Genomic DNA, 17357 nt, shown 5'->3' with positions numbered 1-17357 from the left:
CCAGGAGGGGCCAGGAAAGAGACCCATGGTACAGACAGCCGAGTACGAGTCCGCCCTAAGAGCAGAACAAACATACTTAAGTGCTTACTGGATGAATGGTGATCATTTGGCTTTAGATTTTCCTCGTATGCAACGTGCAGCCGGAATGCTTAACCTCGGCACAGTGAATACCCATAATGGTCATGAAAGCTCCTGCTCCCTGCTCAACAAACCAGTTAATTATTCATGGGGCTCGGTGCAAGGGAGAAAGTTAATTTGCTGCTATCATTAGAGCGGGGTTCTGTGCCGGTCCAAATGACGGAGAGTCCCTATCCAGCTGAAAGCTCGGTTCTTCAACCTTTACGTGATGCTTCAAAATGTTTTACACTGCAGATCTACGGTGGCCGATTCAGATTTAGTAGCGATGTGTTTACATTGGCTGAATACGTGAAACAACCTGGATGGACTACACAGAATTAAACAGTGATAAATACGCTACAATAAATTGTAAAAACGGACTTTTTTCTCTATTGGTGTTTGCTGAATGGTTGGATGCATATGAACATACATAATAGCGATGTTCCGATCATCATTAATCCATGAGTGTAATCAGACGATACCGATACCAGTACCTATCATATACGTACATGCACTGCAAATGTTTACTTGCACTACTGGCTACTGTAGATTAGGGGCCACCAAGGTTTTGTATTGTGAGAGATATTTTTACAAAATCGCCAAGAGCTACCACATTTATTTTCATAGCTTATTTCAAACCAAACAAAGCCAAACAAAGTTTTACCAGAACATGAACAAAATTCTGGTATCCATAACTCACCCGTTCTATTTCACAATACATTTATTTCTAGTCTTATTAACTGAAACATGGACTGAAAACCTGAACGAAAAGCAGATTTTCCACTTCCTCCGCATCGCTCCACCCTCATGCATCGCCTTCTGAGGTTTTTAAATTTAATTTAATTTAATTTAATTTAATTTAATTTAATTTAATTTAATTTAATTTAATTTAATTTAATTTTATTTTATTTTATTTTATTTTATTTTATTTTATTTTATTTTATTTTATTTTATTTTATTTTATTTAACTTTTTTTAAAATTTTTCAATCATATCTCAACCTGTGTATCTTGATGCATATCAAGACATTTACATCCCTACTTATTATAGATAAAACTCTTTTCTATCTGGGATTAATTGTGATTAAATATGAGTTAACTATGGACAAAATGCAATTAATCCATCCATTTTCTATACCGCTTATCCTCACGAGGGTCTCGGGGGTACTGGAGCCTATCCCAGCTGTCTTCGGGCGAGAGGCGGGGTACACCCTGGACTGGTCGCCAGCCAATCACAGATTTAATTTAATTTAATTAATTTAATTAATTTATTTTTTAAAAATATTTTTAATCATATCTCAACCTGTGTATCTTGATGTATATCAAGACATTTACATCCGTACTTATTATAGATAAAACTCATTTCTATCTGGGATTAATTGTGATTAAATATGAGTTAACTATGGACAAAATGCAATTAATCCATCCATTTTCTATACCGCTTATCCTCACGAGGGTCTCGGGGGTACTGGAGCCTATCCCAGCTGTCTTCGGGCGAGAAGCGGGGTACACCCTGGACTGGTCGCCAGCCAATCACAGATTTAATTTAATTTAATTAATTTAATTAATTTATTTTTTTTTAAATATTTTTAATCATATCTCAACCTGTGTATCTTGATGTATATCAAGACATTTACATCCCTACTTATTATAGATAAAACTTATTTCTATCTGGGATTAATTGTGATTAAATATGAGTTAACTATGGACAAAATGCAATTAATCCATCTATACCGCTTATCCTCACGAGGGTCTCGGGGGTACTGGAGCCTATCCCAGCTATCCCAGCTGTCTTCGAGCGAGAGGCGGGGTACACCAACCAATCACAGATGCAATTAATCACGATTAAATATTTGAATCGATCACCAGCCACCAGTTAATTCATCACCTGGCGGGGAATATAGGCTTTAAGTAAAGAATGACTATGATTATGAACAATTATCAGGATATTTTGCAAGTATATTATGATAATAGCGTGTCCCAAATTGCCAGTGTTTTGTTCCCATTTTCAGGAGACTGAAAGCATTTTGGTTTCTCTAATAGTCATTGTTATTGCTGGCTATTACATTCGGGCAGCCGAATCCACTAAACAATTTTCATTTGCAAATGTTTGCTCCTCCACAGGAGCGGAGAGACACATTTGCATATTTGTAGTGGGAATTCAGATGTTTCTGATGAAGAATTCATTATTTATTGGCCTCCTGCCTGCTTTACAGGCTGATTAGCGAGCCAAGGAAGGTTGGATAGTGACAATAGCGCGGACGCCAATAGCTGCTTTATTAGCAGCCGTGCTTTATGATGCTTACACTAATTGCTGGTGTGATTAGTGAGGTGTGTGTGCCCTCTCTGGTTGCTGTGGCTGTCCTTTGAACCGAGCTCCTGCTGAGTTGAAGACAAGAGAAAGGCGATTGCGCGGCTACTACTAGCATGGGGAAAAAAAAAAATCGACTTTGCACTTTATCTGCCTCTGACAGCCTTTTAATATATGGCGCTGTCCACATGAAACAATTTCGAGATGATCTGAAGGATTTTGTTGTCACTGTGGAATGATAACAACCAAGACAGAAAAAGCAGAGTTGGGCAGCAAACAAAACAACATCGCTAACATTATTTGATCAATCTGGCTTTTGTGCTCCAAATAATGATGGATTGTATTTACATGACGCCTTTTGAGGCCAATGTAGCCCAAACCCATTTTTCTTTCACTCTATAGTCACACACTGGTTATTGTGGCAAGCTACGTCTGTAGCCACACCTGCCCCTTGGGTATACTGCCGAGTCAGCATGGCCTCTCCGACCACCATCAAACATTCATGCATGTCATACACCAGTGTGGGCAGCACTGGAGGCAAAGTGGGTGAAATGTCTTCTGCAGGGACACAACAAAAGGAAGCAGTACTGGAATCGCTAACCCACATGACTCGGTCGACCCACCCAGCCACTGCGGACCCCAATAACGTCAACGATAACATCCTCTTTCACCGAAGTCTTGAGTATAAAGATTCCTTCTTGGCTTTGGAATAACTTTGAATTTTGGATAATTTTGAATAAAGTTGTTTTGGATCATTGTCCTGCTGCAGAACCCAAGTTGGTTTCAGTTTAATGTCACAAACAGATGGCCGGATATTGTCTTTTTTTGGTAGACAGCAGAATTCATGGTTCTAAAGGGTCAGGCAAAAATGATGTGACACATTTGTAGGTTAAATAAAAGGCAAATAAAGTAAGGAAAGAAACAAAAAAGTACATATAATGCCGTTCTGTTTCATTATCTTTTAAAAATTAAATCAGTTCTGGCGGTGCGAGGTCGGACGGTTGATTTTGGTTTCAATGCAGATCCAGTAGTTCTGAAGTTGGTAACCCATAACAAGATGGTGTTTGGAGCTGCTACAGGATCATGGCTACCAAAATGGAAGTGCACACGGAACGCGCGATGCTCACCAGTCCAATTCATGGCAGCAACTGAAAAAGAAACCAAAACCAATGGCATTATAAAGAAACAAAACAAAATGGCATTGTATGTACTTTTCCAAAATAAAAATGATTTTTTTTGTTTTACTTTATTTGCCTTTTATTTAACCTACAAATGTATCAGATCAGTTTGCCTGACTCTTTATTTATCACAGCAAGTCTTCCTGGTCCTGAAGCAGCAAACCAGCTCCAGGCTACACTACCACCACCATATTTTACTGATGGTATGATGGTCTCGGCTGACAAAAGTATTTTCCCAAAAACATGCTTTTTTGTTTCTTTACTTTATTTGCCTTTTATTTAACCTACAAATGTATCAGATCATTTTGTCTGACTGTATTTATCACAGCAAGTTTTCCCGGTCCTAAAGCAGCAAACCAGCCTCAGGCCACACTACCACCACCATATTTTACTGCTGGTATGATGGTCTCAGCAGACAAAAGTATTTCCCCAAAACATGCTTTTTTGTTTCTTTACTTTATTTGCCTTTTATTTAACCTACAAATGTATCAGATCAGTTTGCCTGACTTTGTATTTATCACAGCAAGTTTTCCAGGTCCTGAAACAGCAAACCAGCACCAGGCCACACTACCACCACCATATTTTACTGCTGGTATGATGGTCTCAGCAGATAAAAGTATTTTCCCAAAGATGTTGATGATTATCAATATGTTTTCTGGAACACTGACCTTAACTGAGGCAAGTGAGGCCTGTAGTTCTGTGGAAGTTGTTGTTCTCCCTTCACAAAAAGTTTCATTTTCATTGAAAATAATGCTTTTTATGTTCATTTGTATTGTCATTGACTAAGATTTTAATTCGTTTGATGATATGAAACATTCAAGTATGGCAAAAATGCAAAAGAAGAAAGGGGCCAAACAATTTTTCATGGTAGGTCTCTTGAGAAATAAATGACTGCCGGTCTCAGACTGTTTTCCCATGAATGATTGATTGTTTGAGAGCAGCGAGACCGAGACAAACTCCCTTACTGCTAAAAAAATCAAGTTAATTAGGCTGCATGTAGTTCAAAGTATCTCTGCAAAGTAAGCACTTGCATTGTGGTACTATATGGCGGCGGTGATGTTCATCATTTCAAGTGACCTGTTTTACTGCCACATTACGTTCATGGCTAATATTTACTTTCCTCTGAGTCGGCATGAAGGTCCTTGGTGGATGTAGCCCTTCCAAGACTCAAACTGGAGACTCCTGTAAGTCAGGGTGAGAATTTAATAGCAAATGAAAATACATTCTGTTTATATTACTTTTTTATTTCATGAGGATTTAATCGGGTTGCACGGTGGTCTAGTGGTTAGCATTTAGGCCACACAGTCAGGAGATCGGGAATACCTGGGTTCGAATCTCCGCTTGTTCTTCCCGTGCGTGTGCGGGTTTCTACACAAAAAGCGTGATGGATGCAGGATGTATGTACAGTAAACCTCGGATATATCGGATTCAATTGTTCCCACTGGTTTTGTCCGATATAAGCGAAATCCGTTATATGCGTATACCGGAAAATGTCCGTTTTACGCATATATCGGATTTATATCCGGTATATGCGTAAATGGGATTTTATCCGTTATAAAAAGGCACTTCCTTGACTATGTTTCCAATGTACCTGGACGCGCAGGCAACGCTGCAAATGACGTCGTATAGCGGCCTGTCACGATTCGGCGAATCGGAGCGCCACGATGCGGCCATCCGATATATGCGTGGGAAATTTCATGGAAATGCATTGGAACGGGACTGGAGATTTTGTCCGAAATAGGCGAAATCCGTTATAAAAAATCCGATATATGCAATGAATTTTTATTGGAAATGCATTACAGAAAAATTGGTTCTTTTTTATCTGTCCGTTGTGAGCGAATTTCCGATATATCCGAGTCCGATATATCCGAGGTTTACTGTATTAGGTATGTATTAGTACACCACTGTATCTGTTCACCCATCTAAATTATCTGTAGATGTACTCAGAATGGGTGGGGCATAATCCCAAAGTGGGCGTTGTTTAAACCAACATAGGTGGGTAGATTATTTCAAGTCTGAAATTGACATGGATTGATCAGCTGCCATATTAATTATTGTTTCACTACATGTGTACTGTGTATGTGTGTAAGTGATCTGTAAGACTTTATTATTTTAATTTTGTGCATCATTGCAAACATGCAACAGGGAAATAATCTTGTCACTGTATTTTTGTCCAAAAAACCACAGCCTTCGGTAGTTCAAGCAACGTTTTCCAAGTGACTTTATCTCACCAGACAAATTAGAAGAGTGCAGGCGGAAAAAAAAAATAAAACAATGAGTTGTCTACAGCTCTCTTAGGAAATGAACCGCATACTTAAACATACAAGTTTAAGAGTGCAAAGTGTATACTACAACATATTTAGAGGGGTTTAATATTTCACCATAACCTTACAGCCAATGTTTGATGCAGCTACCGTGTATGTGTACCTAATGTTGTGCCCAGTCAATCGGTCGTTACTACTGTCTTGTGTACCGCCAACTGAAAATTAACAAAATTCTTATATTGTAAGTAGCACATTGCTTATGATGACTTAATGCAATGAGACAAAAAAAAACAATTCATATTCCCAATTGTACCGTGTACGTGAAGGAGGCGCCACTTAGCTCCTCTGTGGCTGCCGCCGTCTCGGTATAGGCCAGGGGTGGGCAAACTACGGCCCGGGGGCCACATCCGGCCCGCCAAGTGTTTCAATATGGCCCGCCTGTTCTTTCCAAAGTATTTTATTTAAACTCAACATACAACCTGGCATTGTGGCTTGGGCCAACTTTTTGATGGTTGAGGTAGCTGCTTTATCAATTTCGTTATTTGATGTGGTCTGTTGTTTACAAAATGCTCCTGGAAAAAGGAACACAAGCACAATAGTAAAAATAATAATAATAATAACAATAATAATGTTGTTGTTAATAATAATATTACTATTATTATATTAATATTGTTGGCAATAATATTAATATAATAATAGTAATAGTATTATTATTATTAAAATAATAATAAACAATATTATTGTTATTATTATTATTAATATATAATAATAATATATTATATAATAATATAAATAATAATTATAATATATTATATTATATAATATAATATAATAACATTACTATAACTAATAATAATAACAATAGTAATTCTAATAAAAATAATAATAATAACAATAATAATAATACATTTAATTTCTAATACACTTCACATCAAATAAATGATTTCAAAGTTCACATATAGCAGATTGCATGACACTTTTACATGTAAAATATGTGTAAAAATATAGGTGTAAAAATTGACTGTTACGTGTAAAATACTATATACCACCAACCCCCCCCCCCCCCCCCCCCCCCCCCTTCCCGGCAATTTTGTTAAATCAATGTGGCCTGCGAGTCAAAAAGTTTGCCCACTTGGTATAGGCGGTCGCTGTGTGTGACTTGCCAATCACAGAGCGTGATGTGTGAGTACATTTTCTTATATTTATGAAATGTACTAATTTCATACTCGTATCCGGCAATAATCCATCTGTAATGGATACTTGTTTATAACGAGTATCTGGCTCATCCGTAATTTTAGACCCTTTTCTTGAGGTGAAAAAAGTTTCAAATGAGATCTGTTTATTTGTCACGCAAAAATAAACAACAAAAATTAGATTTGACTATTAAAATCAATATTTGTCAAAGATAGCCCCAACTTACTGTATTTATTTTGAAAGAATGCTAGTTTGCTACATGACGCTGTCACTCAAAGTCTTCCCGATCGACATGCTGAGCCGAAATCTATTTTTTTTTCCTTCCATCTCTCTTTCTTTTGGGCTATCTATGTTGTGTCGGTTGTGCATCGGGCAAGCCGCCATGTCCATCTGCCCCATCCATCAAGCTTTGGGCCGGGTGGCACACAGAGGATGACGGGTGGCAGAGAGGAGGCAGATGTTTTTCAGGGACTCGAACGTGTTCACACCCACCAGGGACGTCATTATGCGGAGGACAGAGAAACATGTAGCTGATTAACAGCTTATTAAGTCAAGGACACTGACACGCGACGCTTTCATTTCACACATACGTACATGCAGTATTTAGCTCCATTTATTAATATATTGACAAGGTAAGGATAGTGTATTTTGATGTATAAAGTATTTGATACATGATTAATACTCAAGTAGATGACGATGTCCTCGTTTTGGGACCAAAACAAGTTTAAAGCTGTGCGTTACTGATGGTAAACTCGGATTTTATGAGTCAATCGAGTACTTGATTCACTGCAGTCGGGTGTCACAGGTTTCACATGTGCTAAAAAAAAACCTGACAGACTCCCACAGATATTTATTTGACACTTAGCCAACACCTCAGTAACATGGTTGGCCCGTTGCAGTGATATCTTTGAATGTGGCTCCTTAAAGGGAACCTATTACAGTAAAGTCTCGTTATATCGATATTCTCGGGAGTCGGAAAAAAATATCGATATAACCGGACTATCGATATATCCGATCCTGCGCCAAACTGCATTAAAAGTGGGCGATAAATGGGGGATCTTTGATATGGCATGGATTGCGTATCTAGCATGCTTTTGTACTGTAGTGAAGTGAAAAATAAACGTATGCATTAAATAAAAACGTCTTTACACTTTTTTTAATGACTATTTCTTTTTCTAAAATTCAACCAATGCAAAATCCTCACGCTTCAGCAGACAAAACCATAAACATTGTTGCAAAAAATGATTGCATTCATATACATAACACAATTCGGTTAAAGTCAGACGGGTCACATTTTTTTTCAACATTTATTATTTTCATATTAAATTTTCATATTTTTCGCACTGTTGCAATAGTGACTCTGAGTAAATATTCAATAATGCACTCGACATTGTTCTATACACACGAGAGAAACCACGAACGCCAGCATGTACATATGAAAAACAGTGATTATTGCAAGCGATAAAAAGATATCTGAATACAACACAATTAAATACATGTATGGAAAACAAAAACTGCAACGTTTACATTAATTATTCTGCAATACTTTAAAAAAATATTCCATCTTCTTCTGCTTCCCCTTTTCACTCGAGACGAGTCTCTTTTCACTTCGTCTATTCACTGAATCGTCCCTCTAAATTGTACAAATATTTACTCCTTTACTTCAAAAGATTGTTTAATACTTACCTCATATTAATTACCTGTAATCCTCTAATTACCGTCCGTCGGTGGAAAAGCCGAAACGGTGTTAGCCGAAAATCAAACAATACGCCGTTTACAGATTTCGCTAATGGTGGTATTGAAATCCTTAAGCAAATATTGATTCAGCTTTAAGCTGCTTTTGTATCGATATAAGCAGACCAAATTGGCTGGCGGGAGATGAAAAGGGCATCGTAGTAACCGGGTTATCGTAATAACCGGGTATCGTACTAACCGGAACTAATTATATCATAAAAGACTAGAAATTTGCCGGGAAATGAAAATAGTATCATAATAAGCAGTACTATCGATATAACCGATATCTATATAACGAGACTTTACTGTATGCTCATTTTTTGACACTTTGTATTGAGTTGTGGACTCCTATAGAACAGCTTCACACAATAACCCGCACAGTAAACAGAATCTGTACCTATTCCAGTTGTACTAACCTGAGGACTGAGGTCCACCAAACGTTGTGGATGTTTGATCCTGTTTGAAGCGCGAGTATGACGCCTGTCTGTCTGCCATGTGCTGATTCGATAAGGATTTGATAAGTCTCGGGCATTCGTTAATACAGTAAACCTCGGATATATCGGACTCGGATATATCAGAAATTCGCTCACAACGGACATATAAAAAAGAACAGATTTTTCTGTAATGCATTTCCAATAAAAATTCATTGCATATATCGGATTTTTTATAACGGATTTCGCCTATTTCGGACAAAATCTCCAGTCCCGTTCCAATGCATTTCCATTAAATTTCCCTGGCATATATCGGATGGCCGCATCATGGTGCTCCGATTCGCCGAATCGTGACAGGCCGCTATACGACGTCATTTGCAGCGTTGCCAGCGCGTCCAGGTACATTGGAAACATAGTCAAGGAAGTGCCTTTTTATAACGGATAAAATCCCATTTACGCATATACCGGATATAAATCCGATATATGCGTAAAACGGACATTTTTCGGTATACGCATATAACGGATTTCGCTTATATCGGACAAAACCAGTGGGAACAATTGAATCCGATATATCCGAGGTTTACTGTAGATGTATTTTTCTTTCCCCTCCATGGTTCTCCTTTGAGAACACCACCCTGGGCAAGAACTGGTACGACCACTGCCTGGTTCAGTTTTGAACGTCTCAGTCAATACTCAACCATCTCTGCTGTGTAAATTAGCATTACTTTACAGGCCATCTGTACCATGCTAGCTCGACTTGGACGAGATTCCACTGGCTTTCCTGTCCTCACATTGAACATTCATGCTACGCTCCATTTGCTCTTGTATTACGGCAATTTGCCCGACCTGGTCGACTATTTCCAGTCCTATTTCGACATCTTTGTCATGCACACTAACAGAGTCACGGATGAGCAAATGTTCCGTCTGTTGTATTGTACTTATTATGACATGTGTTGGTCATCATTAAGTACTTACGTGCAGCAATAATATTGCAATTACTCTACAGCTGCTCTGTGCATGCGTGTACACGTGTACTAACTCATGTGGTTCAGCCAAAGAGAGTCGGGAACACTAGGCGGTCAATCTAAAAACCTGGACTGTCAAATGGTCTTGCAGCACAACTCTTAAACTATCAGGGATTGAGGTGCTCAAAGGACAAGTGTGCCAATCCTGAGTACGGACCAGAGTACCTAAAAATCTTGGTGATGTGGATTTTGTTGGTGAAGTGGGTCCAAGGACCGTACAACCGGACTTGACTGTGACTTGTGTCTGTAAGTGACACTTTCAGGTAACTTTAAGGTAAAGTTATAATACTTCTGTCTCTCCGAAAGATGCTAGTGCCTAACCTCAACCTCCCAAGCTCTCTCCTTACATACAAAAATACAACTTTGATGCATTTTCAAGTGCAGTGTTCCGATGTTTGCCCAAGGTGAGGAATCCTGAGGCACATAAGGTTCCCGGACACAAAGTGCTGTTCAAAGTAAATAAATTAGCACATCCCTGAGGGCGTAAGTAGGGAATTTAAGAATGGCAAAAAGTGAAGAGTCCGGCAAAGAAAGGCCTTTAGTCCTGATCCATGACAATGGCTAAAGTGGGAATGCTGAAAATCTCATCTTGTGTGTTCGCCTATTCCTCAAACGGCCCCATGTTTCCACTGAACAATAGGCACCGCTGTGTTTTGTAGTAGAAGTGGATTTACTAAAAATCCCATCATGCTCTTCTTTTTCAAGTTTCCTTCCCCTCCTTCTCAACCTTTTATCACTTGGGAATTCAATACGGTACGGCTGTGATATGCGCGTGATATCATTTGAGTAGCGAGACCAATAAATGGGGCCAAGGTGATGAGCTCGGTGAACGCAAAAGGCCGTAAACCAGGGGTGGGCAAACTTTTTGACTCGCGGGCATTGATATTGATATATTGATATAACAAAAATTTATATATTTTACACGTAACAGTCCACCTGGTATTATTGTATCTGTAAAATTGTCATGCAATCTGCTATTATTATTTATTATTTTATATTTATATTTAAATATTTTAAAAAATAATAAAATATTATAATTAAAATAAAATTAAAATAATTATTATTACATTATTATTATGTAAAATATGCAAATATAAGAATATTATTATATATAATTAATATAATAATTAGCATTAATATAATAAATATAATAATCATAATAGTTATAATAATAGTATAATAATTATTATTTTAATTTTTATTATTATTATGTGCTTGTGTCTCTTTTTTCAGGAGCACTTTGTAAACAACAGACCATGTCAAACAACGAAATTGATACAACCATCAAAAGGTTGGCTCAGGCCATGATGCCAGGTTGTACGTTGAGTTTAAATTAAATACTTTTGAAAGATTGGGCGGGCCGTATTCAAACACTTGGCGGGCCGGATGTGGCCCCCGGGCCGTAGTTTGCCCACCCCTGCCGTAAACTGTAATATCATTTTCAACCCCACAACACTGTTTTCTTAAAACAACAAAAATGTTATATTTCTCCTAACTGCACTGATTGAATATTTTGTGCGAAAAGAGTATGACATAAACATAAACAGAGTGTGAGCATAAACTCGCTTTAAGAGGTGGACCTTTAAGGATAATGAAAATATATTACAGCTGAGGTCTTTTTTTTTTTTATAGTTATGGCTCCAACTTTTACTGCTGCAAAGATAAATGTGTCCTACAAGTCCGCCAGGGCTGCAATCATCAAAAGTCAGATCACTGTAGAAGTTTCACCCTTTGAAATGAGTTGATACATTTTTCATCAATGCTATCACACCTACCGACATCAAACACAATCTCCCAAAGAACGGAAAAATCTTCCTTGAAGATGATGTTGATTAGGGATGGAATATATCCAGAAATGTAACATGATGAAAAACACGATGATGATATGACTTCTTTCATGCAAGACATCATGTTCAATCTATTTATGTTATTATTTCTATTATATATCTACTGTAGAAAACAATTGGGATAAAAATGTGGTATGTGATAACATAAAGGCAATATTCATTTGTCCATTAAACTGTATTGTAAATAGATTTTTCATCATTTTTAAGATTTTTATAAAAATTCCCGGATCCTGAGGCTGCCAGGATCATGCCTGCCGACAATCACACTGCACACCGAGTTGAATCATAATGCCTGCCGCTTTGTGTCAATTTCACAATGTCAACTTGTCAGCGTGTCACCAATAATATAACATCGCAGGAACATTTATTACACACCATGAGTCAGGTTCAAACTCCTCGTAAAAACACTTAAATGCAGAAGAGACAGACAATAATATTCAAAGTTACTCGCAGCGAGGAGAGCGAAACAACATACCCAGTGACATGCAGCTCCACTCTGAAGATGTAGTTCACGTTCTTCGCTTTTTATTCTCTTTCGGGGGTCCCTACTACATGGTCGTGCAACTCTAAGGGGGGGGGGGGGGGGGGGTATTTGTTTGTCTATATGTGTGCATGTATGTGAGAGTAATTACTTTTATTGTTTTATTAAGAGAGATTAAGATTAAGATATGCCTTTATTCGTCCCTCAGTGGGGAAATTTGTATTGCACAGCAGCAAGAGTACAGAATCAGTTAAGCAGTACAAAATACACAATATAGAAAAATAAACAATATAAACAACACAAGTATTAACAAAAATCAACAGTTTTACCCAGTTATATACAAATACAGTATGCAGATAATATTAAACGAGATGAGATATATGACCAGTCTATACGCTGAGATCTTGTTAGAGAGTTAATATGAGGCATTATAGAAATACTTCACATAGAACTCAATATATTGCATTTTGAGCCTTAATATTGCACGTGGAGGTTGATCAGATATGAGTTATGAGTTCTTATCTTGGCACATTCTTGCAGGATTAACATGAACATCTGCAGGGTCGATGTCGGCGCATCCAGGCACCTCCAGGACCTGGGGGTCGCTGGGGGTCTCTGATCAGGGTCACGGGAACATGGGAACTTCTTCAGCACATTCAAACACTCTTTCTACTGTCTAAGCCAGAGGTGCTCACACTTTTTCAGCATGCGAGCTACTTTTAAAATGACCGAGTCAAAATGATCTACCCACTACAAAAATGCAAAACATCTATTTATTTTCAAATGTAATGAGGATTATTTGTACGTACAATGTATGTTGATGTACCTTACATAACCAAATGAGCCAATATTGCAAAACACACATAATTAACTATTAACATTTTTTGTAATTACCTGAGTTTACTTTGATGACTTGCACTGAATTGAACCAGCCAGGGATGCATAGTCCGGACAGTAGCTGCTGATAGCCAGCCTCAAGCACACTTCCAAATGTTTATCAGTCATGGATAATATCCGTATCATAATATCCGTATAATATTCCATATCCGTATGGAAGTGATATGTTTTTGCCTTTTTACTTGGTCCAGTTTTTGCCTTTTTACTTGGTCCAGCTCCTTCACTCATTTTAGTGACCATAAACTTTAGCGAGGGCTTTAAAATCTGACGCAATTCGCCGACTAGCTTAGCACTTTGCATCGTTGTTTACGCATGAGCGGTGACCTAAAGGTCAAAATTCAGTTGTCATCTGATTGGTTGTCCTGTATGTCAATCAAGTAACGGGGATGGATGATAGGCTGACATCGTAAGTTCTGCTGCACTTAGAGACGTTGTTTGATTTGATTGGTCGCCCGAAGGGCAACATTCAGTTGTCATCTGAATGGCTGCCCTGTATGTCAATCAAGTGACGGCATTGATGCTAGGATGATATTTTTTTAATGTCACGCCGTGATCAACCAGCGATCGACCAGTACCACCTCCATCGCGATCGACTTAATGAGCACCCCTGGTCTAAGCAAATGGATATAAGGGTGATAACTAACATTATATTCATTCTATCTACATTTTAACACCATCTAACACCATGACCGTGACTGATGTCCATATAATACAACATTCAAAAATACACATTTCAGAGAAATGTTCTGATCCATGCATGATTTTTTTTAAAAATTCCATAAATACACATTGTATATAAATCGCGGTGATGCTTCAACTTTTGACCAATAAAATTGTAAATAAATCCAAACAGGAGGTGATGCACTCACACTTCCCTGCCTGGCGGCCAATCTGTCCTTTGCATTATATGTAACAAGCCGCTATGCCCGGTAGTGATCCTTCCTCTCTTGGCTGAAGACTCGTTGTTCCCAGTTACTGTTAGCCTGCCTTCAGCTGACAGTGTTGGCTGGCATTCGTTTGGCTTTTCCTCCCATCTTTTTGCAACATGTCAGGTCCAGTTTAGCACTTGAAGGCAGGATGTGTCAAAATCACGGCTCGTTCTCTCTGCGGGCGGTCGGTCTGACTCCCAAGGTGAGTCAGACCTCGTCACCACTCTTTTGGAGACATAACCTCCATAACGTGGCGTTGGTAGACAGCCAGCAGTTAATAGCCTGGTGGTGATTTGTCAGGGAATATACTCATCTGTTGAGTGGGGATATCACTTGCAGCAAGGTTGCGGTGTTGGTGGGGTAAAAGCTGGATGGTCAAATGCGATCGTGCATGTTAGGTACGTGACAAACAGTGTTGGACAAATGGTGAACTTTTGAAAATGATTTTTGTGTATGAAGTTTGTGCTGTGTGAAGCTAAAAACAACAAAATGCTGTGTCTAACCTGAAATGCAAACGCTGAAGCTGGACAAAAATGTTGCTATCTTACTGCTTTGAATGCACGTTTTTTTACGTAATATAACTCCTGGGGCATTTTTTACTTATACTTCTCAATTTTTTATTATTTTATCACAGCTTGTTGAGCCTGGTGTGTAGGAAGTGTTGCAAAAATGTCCTAACCAAAGAAAGACAACAAAAGAGTTAATGGATTGTTGCTCTGATTGGTCTCGCAAATATGTTGGTGGTGTGAATTTTTTCTCAAAAATTGTGTAATTTGCATCCGACTTTATAGGTTCGACTGTAATGTATTTGTTTAAATGTGTAAGTGCCCATGGGGGTCTCGTCGTCAGGATTCAAATCTCTATTTGGGCATCTTTGTGTCAAGTTTGCATGTTTTCTTTGTCCATCGGTTGTCTCCGCGTAATAAATAAAAAAAATATGCATTGCAGATTCTAAATCAATTTGATTTAGCCCAAGATCACTGGCGTTGGCCATGAACTAAGACAAGATCTGTCCCCTCTCTCCAATAATTTGGTCTATATTTTGTGGAAAGGACTGTTAAAGAACGGTTTGTGTTATTTCTTCTTGAGGTCAACATTTCACTTTAGTTGTCATTTTTACCATTTTTGCGAGAGTTTTGTTTGTTTCTGGAGTATGCCTGGGGCCAATTACAAATAAGCCACGGGCTGCACTTTGTCACCCATGATTTTGTTTTTATCTCTTTCTCGTAATATTAAGACTTTTTCAAAAATGAGATTTGAGAAAAAATTGCATATATTTTTGTGATATAAATGCAATAGTAGTATGAACTTTTTTTTAATTTTTGCTGTTTTTATTTCATTTTCAAATATTAAATAATCTTTGTAAATGTCTAATAATATTTTGACTTTATTCCCTTAATATTGTAAGTTTTTCCCCAACCTAATTTTTGAAAAAAATCTCTTTCTCATAATATTAAGACTTTTTCAAAAATGAGATTCTAAAAAATATGGCATATATTTTTGTGATTATAGATGCAATATTAGTATTAACTTTTTCCATTTTTACTGTTTTTATATTTTATATTTTTCAAATATATATATTTATATATATATTTTTTTTTTTCCACATCCTACCTCTTGACCAAAATCAGCTGGGATAGGTTCCAGCTTACCCATGACCCCAATGAGGACAAACAATATCAAAAATGGGTGGATGTGTGAGTGCAAGTCATGGTCATGCGTACTGTAAGTGTGTCAGATTTCACACATTTGTGCTTTTGCTACTGACTTTGTACTTGTTTGTCTCCTTGGTAGGGAGAGTTCCTGGCAGCTACGACTGAAGAGGACATATTTGCTCATCTGGGTCTCGAGTACATCGAGCCTTGGCAGAGAAACGCGTAGGCATCCACTTCTCCTTGGCCAAACGACATCCGACATCACTGCTTTCTGCTGCCGCTCTGATTCACTTTTGATTTCTGTACTTTTTTGTGTTGTTGGATTGTTGTTTTTCTGGATGACATGCTTGTGTATGATTCATAACGGTGCTTATTCAGTCTATTTCTCTTGGCGATCTATAAAGTATCCTCTCCTATCATTCATTGTTATTTGAATGTGAATAAACACTCTTCTTTACCATCCAAGTGTTGTAGTTACGCATGCGACACAATGGCAATTGAACGCCTGCAAGGCGCAAAAAAGGAGACTGGAAGAATTCCGCGGGAGAGCGGAGGCAGAAATGGCGTGTGAGGTTGGGAGGAGACAGGAAACAATGAAAAAGAGGGGTGAGAGCATGTCGAGCAAAATGTAGCAATCACTCTCCCGCCAGGAAAGTGCTCAGCATGAAGCACGTGAAGGTCTGGTGGGAATTGAGTGGCGGGTAATGAGCTTCAGATAAAGCGCCTTTTGTGTTGCCATTTAGCCTCCATTTCAGTCCGCGTCCACTGCAGATCATTTAACTGGCATTCGATTATCTAAAGACTCACAGCTCTACGTCTTCGATGGAACTTCTACTCCAGACTAAAATTAGAGGCAATCAGCTGCAGTGTGAATCCATGAAAAATGTAAATGTGAGGTGATTGAACCAGTTGAGGCGCGGGGAGTGTTCGCGTGTTCAACCGTTAGACATCATTCACAACGGCACGCTCAAATCCATCCCTGATGTCTATTCAGACTGTACTCAGGTGGCTTTTATCAACTGCATGAAGCGGTTTGATATTCGATTCCAATGAAATGACTTTGACTTAGCCTGGTACTAACATCCCTTATGAGACCAATACTCTAAAAATTATTGAGCGGAAGTAGAATAATATGAGGTCAAAAACCCCCTTCATGTGAACACACACTCCGAAACAAAGCCGAAAACCGGACTTGACAAAGTAAGTTGATACTCACCGTCGGGGGGACCAATTAAGTCTGATTGCGGATGTTAGTTTTCTTGAGCATCTTGAGCACAAAGCTTGGCTTTGTAGTGC

The 17357-nt window shown here is 38.3% G+C and overlaps 1 protein-coding gene across 1 annotated transcript in view; it reads left to right on the top strand.

Moving 5' to 3' along the window:
- Positions 1-16646, top strand: part of dntt (deoxynucleotidyltransferase, terminal) — an 88272-nt gene extending 71626 nt beyond the window's left edge. The window contains exon 11 of the mRNA XM_058064827.1: positions 16201-16646. Coding sequence (XP_057920810.1) covers positions 16201-16287 — 87 coding nt within the window. The 3' untranslated portion in view covers positions 16288-16646. The remainder of the gene's footprint in view (positions 1-16200) is intronic.
- The last annotated feature ends 711 nt before the right edge of the window (positions 16647-17357 follow it).

Source organism: Doryrhamphus excisus, chromosome 2 (genome assembly GCF_030265055.1).
Source record: "Doryrhamphus excisus isolate RoL2022-K1 chromosome 2, RoL_Dexc_1.0, whole genome shotgun sequence".
In the NCBI taxonomy this organism is placed as follows: domain Eukaryota; kingdom Metazoa; phylum Chordata; class Actinopteri; order Syngnathiformes; family Syngnathidae; genus Doryrhamphus; species Doryrhamphus excisus.
Note: the sequence above shows the minus strand (reverse complement) of the source record. Positions and strands in the feature narration are given on the sequence as shown.